The sequence below is a fragment of the Anopheles maculipalpis genome, chromosome 2RL, assembly GCF_943734695.1.
Source record: "Anopheles maculipalpis chromosome 2RL, idAnoMacuDA_375_x, whole genome shotgun sequence".
NCBI classification, from domain to species: Eukaryota; Metazoa; Arthropoda; class Insecta; order Diptera; family Culicidae; genus Anopheles; species Anopheles maculipalpis.
In genome coordinates, this window is record NC_064871.1 from 13,603,964 (window position 1) to 13,617,079 (window position 13,116).

The 13,116-nt window shown below is 42.2% G+C and overlaps 3 protein-coding genes across 3 annotated transcripts in view; 1 reads left to right on the forward strand and 2 right to left on the reverse strand.

Moving 5' to 3' along the window:
• The window catches only part of LOC126558879 (uncharacterized), a 553,494-nt gene that overhangs the window by 161,625 nt on the left and 378,753 nt on the right, over positions 1-13,116 (reverse strand). The window lies entirely within an intron of this gene.
• Positions 1-13,116, forward strand: part of LOC126558878 (uncharacterized) — a 521,842-nt gene that overhangs the window by 116,126 nt on the left and 392,600 nt on the right. The window lies entirely within an intron of this gene.
• On the reverse strand, positions 2,043-3,561 carry LOC126558056 (fibrinogen-like protein 1). The gene is made up of 3 exons (XM_050213991.1): positions 3,083-3,561; positions 2,372-2,995; positions 2,043-2,289 (listed from the first exon to the last, which is right to left on the reverse strand). Exons 1-3 carry the CDS (start codon positions 3,559-3,561, stop codon positions 2,043-2,045), a joined length of 1,350 nt encoding a protein of 449 aa, XP_050069948.1.

Below are 13,116 nucleotides of genomic sequence, written 5' to 3' on the forward strand. Positions count from 1 at the left end.
GGTAAATATTTGATTCCCCTACAATTGTATTTATTTATTGCATAAATTCAACTGTTTGTTCCAAGGTTTTAACAATTTAGATTACTTACTACTTTGGACGGTTCGGTGGTAGGGGCGATAGCAGCGTTTTACACTACAAGACCGGAGTGCATCCGAACCATTCCCAAGTAGAGAGGACTGACTGTCCAACAAGGATCTATAATCAGGTATCTATAATCTCATAAGCCATTTGTAGTGTTCAAAGGAAATGATACTAACTATGAAGTAGAACTGCGCATGCGTATGTCCACCAGTAGGCTTAAGAACGGTGTAACCGTGTAGAAATCGATGGACTGCAAGCTTAGTAAATTTCCTCTGGACCCGCTCTAAACCCAACATAGCGGTACCTTCGACTGCAGTTCAGATTATGCTGGCATAGTTCAAGGTGGAGCGATCCCAACAGCACTACAAAGCCTTAAGGCAGAATGTGTCTCGTATATCGCACGTCATACGAGAAATGAGGGCCAGCGCTCTGTAGGCTTTATGTAATAACGTGGGACTCCACATAAGGAGTCATTCCAAACCAATCGTCGAAGGACGCGAGACAGCGGCGAATTTAACTCCCTGGAGGCCCTAACCGGAATGGAAGTTTGAAGCCTCTAACACGTTGACTGGGAAAAGATTCTAGTGGATTTGGGGAGCCTTGCTAGCTCGGTGTCCCCAGCGGCTGCTCACTCCGCTTACCGTTAAACCCGCCCCTTACGCGAGACGAAAGATTTTAATATCGTCAGCAAAAAGGAGGTGTCATAGGCACTTCCCTCAGGGATACCAGATACCCCTGTGAATGATGGGTGGAGGCAGTTAACTTGTTTAGCCGTGTATGGTCCATTTGTTATAAAAGATCCTAACCAACTCAGCAACGGCATGCCACACCCAAAATTCTCTAATTTGGTTAACAGGAGTTTATGCCGAATACGCAGCTCGTACGCAGCTTTTCAAATACATATATGCATGTAGATACAAAACACAAATGAATGAAATTGAATGTAAGTAATCAAAACCTTATTATTCCAAATTTATTCTCTGCATAGATGGTAAGCTCACAACAAAACATCACTGAAAAATCTCAATTAGTAAGTGGAAAGGTTTTCCATGAATTGATATTGCCTCATTCAAATCGTCCGATCCCCAGATTCCACGATGGATTAATAGCCATTAATGCTGAAATGCATTTTATATTAATTTATTTCCATTTCATTTCTTCCTGGAAACATCTTCTTCCTGTGAAACAGAAAAATGTGAAACTCCCTTCTACTATGTTGCTTCGAGGGAGTCTTTGCTCTATATAAATCACTGCCCATTTTGGAGAAGGGAGAGGTGCTTGGGCGCAGTAATAAATAAAAATTATTTGAATTATTCGCTCAGAATTCACCCTCACGCTGGCGGTCACTTGTCCTCCTCGGTACGTTTACTGAGCGAGAGAGGGAAAGCTTTCCGTTTTGCGGTATGTGCTGTAAATGTCAACCCGTTAAAATGACCGAACAGATGACCACAACATTGACGAATTGTGCCGGAGATTCGCATCAGACCGATGGGCCTTACCGGGCACAGTTTTGGCAACATCGGCAGGAAGGAAAAAAGGGCCGGATTGGGAGAAAGAATATTTATTATGACAGAAAATAAATTACACAATATTAATATATGTATTGTGCAACATTTGACTAACGTAATCGTTTGGAGACAATCATCGGGGAAAAAAAATATTAATTACATTATGTAAGCAAGGAAAGGCTGTGAGGATCAGTGTTGGTGTGTCCAATAATATCCATTAAGGAAATATTATTTTACTAATGAAATAATTACCACTTTTGTTTCCACCAATTGTCACACATGGTTAAACTTCATTATAAAAACCAACTTGCAGTCTGCACCATTATCAATATTATTGTGTCAAGTAGTGTAATCGATACAAAAAATTTATTGATGCCCTTTGTTGGAAGCATTTTGCGCTATAAATATGACATGTGGTATAAATAATTTATTCACGTTTCCCAATCGTTGCACTAAAACTCAGCCTCAAAATAAGGCTCGTACTCCTCTTCTTCATCCACCTCTTCCTCACCATCCTCCACGTCTATTCGGTGGTACCCATGATGCTGGTAGTGCGGTTTATGGTGGTGCTGATGCTCCTTTTTGTTCCTGATCATAATACGAGACCGCTTCAAACTGTAGTTCAAGCCGCGGAACTCCTTCCAGAACATACCGGTCAGATCGTGCGAGTACTCCTTCCGGTACGCACCGTTCAGGTTGCTGTAAATAAAACACCCAAAAACAAACGTGTTTGTTGCACTGGTTCGAACCGAACTCAATTCCTTCCACATTCCGCTCTTACCTGTCACCGCACGCCCTATACCACCAACCACCGTGATTCTCCTGCGCACAGTTGGTCTGCGACTTGTCATTATCCCGATCGTATGTGGAGAACTTCATACCCTCAGCATCCTGCAGCGAATTGCCCGCGTTGCCAATGTAACCGTGCAGCTTGGCCAGCTTGTAATCGTCCTTTTCGCCCTCGATGCGGAAGTACTTGTACTTGGCGTACGCAAACTTACCATCAAAGTCTTCCATCAGTATTAGCAGCTCGTACTCCCGACCCGACATCATCGTGTAGATGTTTTCCAGACCAAGCCAATACTCGCCATACCCGTAGTACCCAAAGCCAAGCTGATAATGTTTCCACGGGCGGAAGAATGTTTCCGACCCATCGTAGCGATTCTGTATCACCGTCCAAGCATTCTGACCAAAGTCCAGACTACACAGCACGTACATACTCTTGGTGATATTTACGTACACCTTGTACACGCCCGTCTTGACAATTCGGCGATCCTGACACGAGCTGTACACGATTTCGTCAAGCTCCTCTAGCGGTGGTGCATCGGTAGACGATTTGATCGGTCCCAAAGCCTCCACCAGATTTTCTTTCGTTATCAGCTGCACTATACCAGCCTTTGCTCGACTGTATTTAATTGGGAGGAGTAGAACAGAACCAGCACATAAAAAGGGGATGTCATTCAGGCCTATCCCATTCCACACCATCACTTACCTCAGCTTGAGTGAAATTGAATGCGTTTGATGCTCGAGGAAAGCGATCTGACTCTCGCTGCTCGAAACGAAACCTCCCAGCGTGGTCAAGCTCAGGTCAATGTTCCTCAGCATATTCTTAATGTTGCGCAGATCAACCTGTACCTTTAGCAGCTTATCAAACGAACTCACCACGGTCAGCACCTTCTCGCGTAGTTTCTTCATCTTCTGCACGATCACGTCGCAGTTGCATTCGCTGTTCTCGTCCTGCAGCCACCGTCCATTCGACTCGAACGGATCGCCAAACCCGTACACCATGTTGTGATGATGATGGCTCCCGTGCTTCTTCTTGTGGTGATGATGTATCTGATGATGATGGTGATCGTGACCGTGACCGTGACCATGGTGACCCGACTTGATCGGTTCACCGTGCACGGTCAGTAGCGTCGCCATGATCAATAGCAGCACTGCCCCGATCAGGAGCAACTGTAGTTGCCTCATTTTCGTTCTGTTTCTAAAACACGACTGTCGATCGCAACCACTCGCAACCGATACCGAACCCGAACTCTTTCCCAGCTTACCATATCTGGCGAAACGATGCTTTCTAAACTATTCATTTGGCAAACTATTCGATATGGCCAGCAAGAACCGTTAGATATCGCTCTTGAACAAGCAAGGAAGCTTTCTCGGCGTACTGTTTTTGAAAAGAGGAAGAAAAAAAACCGCATCACAACAAGGCACCAACAGGTTTTGTCGATTTTTTGGACGACCCACATCGTGAATATTATCGCTGATTTCCAACCAACCTGCCTGCTGTCCACACTTTCTCGCAAATTCGTGTGAATCTTGATCTCGTGGTTGTGTGATAGAAGGAAGTTGATTAAACTGTGTGCGTCTATTGGTAGATTTTACGGAAACGTCGCAAACATTGTGTCGCAAAAAAAGTTGTCCACCAACTTTATCAACTGATCATTCAAACATCAGAAGCTCAAATTGCAGCCCTCAACCGACAAATATCGCATGTCTACGGTCGTAAAAGAAAGAGAAAGTGTGCGTTTGCAGATGATTAAATAGTGTCAAGCAGCTAGGAATCGAGCCAATCGCTTCTACAACAATCTGTCCCCAACTTAACATGCCGCCTATCAGCGGGACTAAACTGGTTTTCACGCATCTTAAGTAAGGTGTCCGTTCAACTGGGCCAAGAAAACAAAACACAAACAAACCGACAAATCTATAATTTGCTAATTCTCTTAGAGCCTGCGTTTTAGGCTGAAGACTTTTGCATGGTACAAAAACCAGTTCCACCCAGCAGCACAGCTTTCGGCAATTTATTATGTTTATACCCAAACCGCCGGTGCCGGTTCAGCCACGGTGCTGAGCGGTGGAGCAATTTAATCACTCCGAAATGTAGATTGCTGTCGGTAGTTTACATCAATATGCAAATTCAGACACAAAGCGCGGTCAGCGGCGCACCAAATAGAAGTAAAGAAAGAAAGCAAGCGCAAAAGGAAATGAAAGATAAAGCTCGCTCAGCATAAATATGGATGACACACAAACCGTTCAGCGGTCGATGCACCAACTTGACGTCAGAGCAGGATTTATGGTGTGTCTATCGTCTTGTTCTATTAAATATATCTTTGATGGTACAAAAAAAAAAGCTTCTAAGCATAATACGACTTGATGGCAGTCAGAAGAAACTTGTCTTTGTGGTATTTCCTTTGATAAATATCTTTACCATCTTCGATACCTGGTAGTTCTTATCAATATGCTTAGTTTGATTCATCTGTTCTCCTGCTGTGTTCTATAGAAGAAAAAAAAAACCGAAAAAAATCAGTTTCCTGTTGCAAAAAAACAAAAACCAACGTAATCACACAAACATCAGACAGATGAAAAGCTTTCGATACAAGCTTTACGAGCTCTATAGAAGCGTACAGATGGAGGACCCAGTTCACCAAACCACATAATGCTTGGAAAGCGGATGAAAGGAAGAAACAACAACAACAACAAAAAAGCGCTACTCTACGCCATGAAAAGCGTGTCCGAGATATTTTTACTGTCAGAGAATGCATTTGACGAATCAGTTCTATCTATACTCACCGGTACCGGTAGATACCCTTTGATCAATGCACAAAAAAAGGAAGCCAAAAGAGTCGTGATACTACCAAGGAAGCTGAAAGCAACAGCACCGTCGGGAATACATTCGAAAAATTGATATGTTTGTTAATTTCCGGCCACCAAAAGAATAAAAAAACCGGTAGCAACCTGTTGCTGCGAACGCTGAGTTCGTGAGAAATGTTCACTTTCCTAATGGGTATTGGAAACTGAATAGATGTAACCCATTAGTTAGTGGAAAATGATGCACAGGGACCACAAAATTGCGTACAAGAATTTCTTGATAGAACGCCGAAGTATCCTTTTGTCAGTATTGTTTATTTCTTTCTGGTTCTCTTACTCTTTGTTTTTGTTTTTGTACTGATTCTCAATGCCTTTACTATTTTCTTCTCTCGTTTTACTTATTACTATGTTCTGTAGGAATAATCACTTCAAATTGATTCTACATCTTGTTTTTTTTTTTATTATTTTAAGCCTACTCTCGCGATTTTTCGTGCTTTCTTGTGTATTTCTGCTGATTTTCAGAGGTTTTTATTACATTTTCAATTGCGTTTTACGAATTCTTCATAATTTTTTACATTATTATGCAATTTGAATACTTATTGTGTTCGTCCCGTGACTCGCAGGAATTTTTATTTTCATCCCATAATTGTTAGCAAAGGGGCAACATATTTTTTGGAAAGCTTAAACCCATAAACAATTTACAATAAAATAAAAAAAAATACAGACAGATGAAACTTAGTTCTAGTGAGATGAAATTCGGGGCTTTTAATCTCATCCAGACCGTTCCACCGTAGTGAAGATTAACTCTCACTATCTATAAGCAAGTCGATTAGTCAGTAAGGAATTAGATGGCCGGCAAGACCAACAAGGTAGTGAAGCCAAGAAGAGAAAGAAGAATTTATTGGAAAAAATAAATAAAATGAAGTTTATTTATATAAGCTGTTAGATGGCTCGCGTGCCAACCTAGATGGCCAAGGAGTCAAGGAGAAAAAAAACCTAGATGGAGGATTAAGCCAAAAAGAAAAGGAAATGCATTTCGAAAAAAAAAAACACTTTCTTCTCCGCTTTTTTCTTCTCAAGTACCTGGTTGACCTAGACATGCAGATATTGAGCACCAACCAATCACAAGCAAAAGATAATTTAGTGTGTTTTAAGGGAAAGGATACGGAAAGGATCGGAATGTGAAAGAGGGGAAACGCTCAAGACAAGAAAAAGTTCTATACTGGAACGTTGGTGAGATTGAGGCCTTACCTTTGTTGGATGCTCGTCGGTGAAGCAAATCGGCCAGACAACTTAGCGATTTCAAAAGAAATATCTCTTACAATAAATGTTGGGGGTTTGAAGCCTCACCTTGGGTAGGGGGACACTCAAACTTCTAGAAAGAATTGAAAATCATGGTTTAGCTTGTTGCAAATCTAATTAGTCAACTCTACGATGCGATCTATTTCTGCGCTTGCAAAAACTATCTCACTACGATTGTACTTATTGGTCGCATCGATTGGTTACCCTGCTTAAAATGAACCCGATATTTTTCAGCATTTGTTCTATACGACTTTAACACTGTTAAATAATAAAACGACTGTTAATAGTTTGATAGGCATGAAATTATTTGTTTCCAGTTTCATTGCTTACCATTGTTTGTATGCGGTTAATTAAATGTTTCTTTGAATAAACAATCGTTAAGCTACACACCTACCAAGCTACATTAGTCACACGCTTCTCAAATAATTTTTGTTTGCTAAGTCCTGCGTAAGAAACAACATACAAAGCTTGACACATTGTTAAATTATTCTGATCATTGCATCGTCCAGTTTTTAATTGAACAAGTTGGCAAGAGTCAAAAGAGGCACCACTCTGTACCGGTTCTAACTAATTAAACCTAAATATGCCCAAAAATTGGTACCGGCAAGTGAAATATGTTCGCTGCACGAGCATCTTCTTCGCTGGGAAAAACTCATCATACAACCCGGAAAGTTGTGGTAAAGCTGAAGCATGTGGCTGGTGGGTAGTTATTCACATTCCAGAACAAAATATACTGCTACTAGTCTGTATCTGTTCAACAACCCAGAGAAAAGTCGTTCCAGCTGCTGTGTAGCATGGCAAAGCAGTAGGTCAAAAGTGTCCATTGGTCGGGAGGACGTAATTGAATCGCATGCAACCTGGTTGGACAGTCAACTCCTTCCGCAATGAAAGAGATGCACCGGGGGAGCAGAGGGAAGAAAAAGCGATTCACTTGTAAAGAGAGCATCCCAGCATCCAAGGTTCTGTTCCCGGTTCGTGCGGCAAGAATGGATGGAAGAGTGGAATAATTTATCGTGTCATAATAACTGTCGAAAACTGGACGCTTCCTTCATTTTTCCAACGGCTTTCATTCCTTGGCCTAGGGTACGGTGGGTTGGAGACTTACACGAAGGTTCCGGAACTAGAACTGAGCTACCGAAAATGTGCAAGAGCATGGTGCAGTAGCATGTAACGAATTTGCATGTTCAGCATTCACCGAAGGTTTACGGAAACGGTCAGACGCTCCAGCGAGAGGATGACCTGGTATGTGGGTCGGTTTGGAAGCAGTGCGGCAGCATGTACGGTGTTCGAGTTTCGACCAAAGTCAGGTCAGTCAGGGATGTGCCGAATGCACCTTCGTGAAAGTGCTGTTTCATTTTGTGGCATTGGAACAGATTCCATTTATTTTTGCATTAAGAACGCAGGAATGGGGAACACAAAAATGCATCGCTAGAGGGTAAGGCTATGTACATTAAAATTAATTGATATGAGTTCCAAAATAGTTCACTAACATGTTTAGCAATTTTATATCATTCGATTTATCCCGTTGTTACTGTTCTAAGCTTTGTTTGTCACTATCCATAGAAAAGCTTCAATGCCATAAAGTAAACCTAATTATAATTTATTAATGCATCAAGCTAAATTTCTAGACATTATCGATTTTTATATGACAGCTCCTTGATCTTTCTTTTTCATACTCCAAAGCTGCCAGTTTAGCATATAAAAGCTAAAAAATTCAATCCCATCATTCAGTTCCAACGATAAAACTTCGATGCAGCATATTTTTACATGGTTCCGGTTTGACCTTATCGTATGCAACATTGTACCTGATTCGTAAGTCAATCTGAAAAGTAGCATAAACCATGCTACATGCACAATACGAACGTGCACCTTTCGCTCGATGGACCGATGTCCCTTAATCGATTGCACTAGCAGCGCTTTTGTTGCAGAAAACTTTAGCCAATCGCATTACTGTGCATCGTATCCGGTAAAGGGGTAGGTCGGGCAAGACAAACTCCCATTCGTGCAAAGCAATCCCCTCCTCAAGAGTACTGCTTTGTTCGCTCGTGTATGGATTTTATAAAGGAAAAAAATGTATCGCCTTCGCATACCTTTAGTGGGTTATTAAACCACACTGCAACAGGAAGCACGAGGCGCTCGCAAAATGATTACATAAGGAGATGTTAGTCACAAGGGCAGAATGTTTCCATTTTTGTGCCCCTTCCTGGCATTCCTTACATACGCCATCAGTGGCGACCAATTGTCCGCGGTAGGTATTTACCCTGGACGAACAAAGCATACCGTTGGATTTTGAATCCATTTTCCCTTCTATCCTCAACGACGCCCCAACACTTCTTTACCAGACAACGTAAGCAAAATTGCGCTACAAGCGATTGCCAACTGCCATTGCTCAGCTGCAACTTTGCAGAAAGAAAGTCGATTCGCATCTTCTCAGTAAGATATCAATGCATTTCTGTTCCTTTTTGTGTGTGTGTGTGCGGTACCATTTTCTCTCCCTTTCAAACGACTTCGGTTTTTCCGAAAACTTTTCCGACGAACTACTATTTTGCTAGTGCGACCCCATATCTCGATCGCCGTGGCGTCGTGGTCGATGACAAAAATGGGATCCAACCTCAACTACCACCACCACCACAGCATTGTAGACCGTTTCGCTCGACTGGTCGTCCATCTTGGGAAATAATTTCCCCTCCCCCCCCATCCCTTATCCGCCCAGCACGATCTCTATGCAAAACAGCGTGCGATAGTGCTTGCAGTGAAGCGATAAAGACGATGATACTGTTATTAGGGGAAGCATTTCCCCGGGACACCGAAAAGGGACACCGTGAAGAATGTAATGGGATAAAATAATGTCCGACGACGTAATCGCCCTAGCCGTTGTCAGCACCATTTGCCCGGACAGGACAGGCGCCCGGTAACACACGAGACCACACGATCGTGGCACGGTACATGTGAGCCAGAAGTTTGCAGTAAATAATAGTCAGTTTCTGTTGTTTTTTTTTATTATTTTATTTTCTTTCGCTCGCGCTGCTAGCAATCACGTGCAACACGTTGTACGGACAGTGTAACATGAGCAGCGGCGAGTGAGGCAAAGTATCGATAAAGCAAAGCATAAAATGGAAAACTATCCCACGATGGGAGTAACAGTTTGATAGGAAATAAATGGTTTTATTGATTTAATTTCTAAAACTTGCCAACGGTGGTTAGGAACTTCATGGCGCAAACTTTCGATCGGTCGTTAAATTTACACAATTGTGTGATTTGGTGGTCACCGAAAGAGTTTGCTGATAGTGAAATCGGTTGCAAAATTTAGCGCAAAGCTATCGGTCGACAAATTATAAAACTTTCAGATGTTACTATATTTTAAGATTGTCATTTCAAAATGAATCTCAGGTCCTGACTTGTACAAAACGCGATACAAATTTCGCTCGTTTGTTATAAATTACTTGGCTACTTCAATGAAATATTCATTTTACATACAGTTTATCGTCTTGACTACTGGAAATCAAAAGTACTTTCATTTATCAATTGCACCTCGAATTTGTATGTGTAACATTTTACCGTCCGATCTCGGTCCACTTGCTTCAAAGCCGATCGCTCCACCGGTCGAAGCATGAACACGCTCGGCTAAATGAACGATAAAGCGAGAAATGTAATTTATCCAAAACAATAACAACTCCATCACATCATCGTCTTACCTCTCCACCTGCCCTGCACAACGTCATTTCTCTCAACAGCTCTTCAAACACTGTCGAGATGTTTCTTCGGATCGGACCGCAGCTCGATCCGTGTATATCTCATCCGCAAGAAGGCAGCAGGGCTTGCTCTTGCGAGTAAACTCAAAAAGGGGATTTAAGGACGATTACCGGGACGAGCAGCATGATGGCACGTGATGATGTGCCGGTCAGAAGATGCACCGGACGAGATTATCGGGCTCAACACTTCGCAGCGACACCGAGCAACAGGCACCGGAGGCATCGCCGGCGATGCTGGGATGGGGAACCCGTTCGGTTGAGTGTAATTGAATATTTGATGCATTAACGCCCAGCTTCGATTGCGATACGGGGTGGTTGTTTGTTTATTGATCGGCACTGTTTAGTTTAGTTTTGACGGGTCGTTTAGTGTGCGCGTTGAACCGAGTTTGAGTGATCGTTCTGCAATGAGGCAGCTGGTTACATTCACCATTTTATTGAAAGGAGATATGCTTGTGAAGATATGTTAACTGCAATCGAATAGATGTCAATTTCACTGCTTAAGCCTTCATCCGCCGTGGGTTGCGTGTGGAGTCAGCAAATTCTTTCATCAAGAAATTGCTCGTACAAATCGTTTCCTTTCTGGATACAATGTCCTTCAACCTGCCTGAAACCAACATAAACGTTACGTTGTGACATAGCAAAAGCTTCACGGTTCCCTTCTGTATTCGCATTATTTTCGACAAAAACCATCAAACAAGCTTGCTAGCTTGAATGTGAAGAATGCTTACTGCTCTTTTAATTTGACTTTCAACTTGGGCCCGGCGGTAGAAATGCCGAGAAACCATCGCTCTGCGAAATAAACACATCTGCCACACGCAACAATTGTTAAACCGAAACATTTTCCTCACATTGTTGTGCTTCAGCATTACAACCTCGAGCAGACAAACTAATAAAAGGCAGGAATGTTTAAAATTAATCTGAGTAATCTTGTTCACTCTGTTCCTTTTGTCGGAAGCGTTTTAGCATGAGCGTCGCAAAAAGGTTTTCTAAAGAACATCCAACAAAGTTTAGCTTTAAGAAGACTAGCTTCAAAATGTAGAATCATTTTCTCGGAAAAGAAATATTAATAACCAGCTTCAGGTGTATGAGTATAAGGATTAAAAAATGCATATAATCTTAGTTCATATGACAAAAAATTTTGATAAATTTTACAAAGTATGCAATCCACGCTACAACGCCAATCTAAGTGTGGAATGAATCTAATGAGTTTTGTTTTTAGACTAACGAACCTTTCGTTGGAGTTCCCTGTTTTGTTAAATAAACCAGTAGAAAGTAAGCTAATATAATTCTAAAATTACTCATGCCAACCCCAACAAAATGGTGCTTAATGGCACCTACATTTATCCTAATACGCTACCAATTATTTCTGGACGTCGTGATTATCCCCCCATTGAAAAACCCCATGACCGATAATATCCGGACCACCACGAGCACTGTAAACCCATCTGCACGTGTGTGTATGCGTTTCAAACTCGTACTACAAGCAGCCAGGGTGAAACATTTAATTGCTTCGGCCTACTAGCAGTAATCCCAACGACCGTACCACCTGACTGTAGTATAAGCTCCTTCTACTGTAGGGGTCGGGCCAACCGTTCCAACCGTTTCCGCACCGCACCGGAAGCGTGATGAGGCCAATAAGACGGAAGCTGGTTGATGAACTGGCTGCGGAAGCTCACCTGGAATCCATGGCAAGCGAAAAGTGCTAATGATCTCATTTTCCGGCCAAAAAGCGGAATGGGCCGAAATAACTGTAATTAAAATATTCTTTCTCCTTCTTTCGCTTTCCCCTGGGAGGGGGCAATATTTATTGCCCCCGGTGGTAGGTATTTATTTATGGTGCATGAGTTTGTAAACTTACGAGCTGTACATGTCCAACGGTACATGGGTTTTGTTTTTCATTCTTTAATTCATTTTCTTTTTTCGAATGTCAGTAACGGAATGAACTGATGATGAATATAAATTGCTCACCATAATCGGGTGTGACGCAAACGGATTTCTTTACGTCAGTACCAAATTTCCCTGCTAAAGATTCCCCACAAAGTCCGGTCAGATATAGCCATCTGTTAGTAGTTCGAACTGTTTTTTCCTCTTAAAAGTCTTGCTTGACATTATTCCACAGCATTAGTCGAACTAGACTTTGTATCCTTGGAACAGGCTTTCATCGAACGGTTTTAGATGCCTTTAGCTAATAATATTAAAAGTGTCCCTTTTGTGCCACAAAACACGACGCACGCGATTATCTACGGATCGTAAAATTAATTATTGCAGCATAAATCAATCATTCATGGTATTCGGAATGCCCATCATCATCAGCATTCGGTTGCTGTGCTTGTGCTACTCACCCATTATCATTTTACTGCCTCGGATTCATATTTACACCACTATATCCGCCGTCCAAAAGCTAATGAGCGGTTCGTGCTGTGGAGAACTTAAAAGAAATTGTTACGAAAGGATGGCAGGGAGGGAAAAAATATTGAAACACAAACACATTATTGCCTCCTAACGAGACCCAACATGCACTATACCGATATCGTCTAATATCGAAGCATACGATCGCCCGTCAGTAAGGCCCGTACCGTGGGCTAATCAATCTGGGACGCACCATGTTAAAAACCTTCAGTGCCAACCGGCTCTAATAAAGTTATTATGTCTCCTAATGAAAATGGGCTAACCGAATGGAAAATCTAGATAGCATCTGCTTTGGGTCGTAGTTTATGTGCTCCATTAGAGTGTGTTTGCTGAAAAGTTACTGCCTGGACACTCGTGTGGCACAGTTGGCACATTACGCACCAGATCGCCCGGTCAAGATTGGGCCCGATTGTTGAGTGCTTTGATTGTGTTGGGTTGCTCCACCGCCCGGAGCCCTGTGCTCCATACCCTTTCTGGC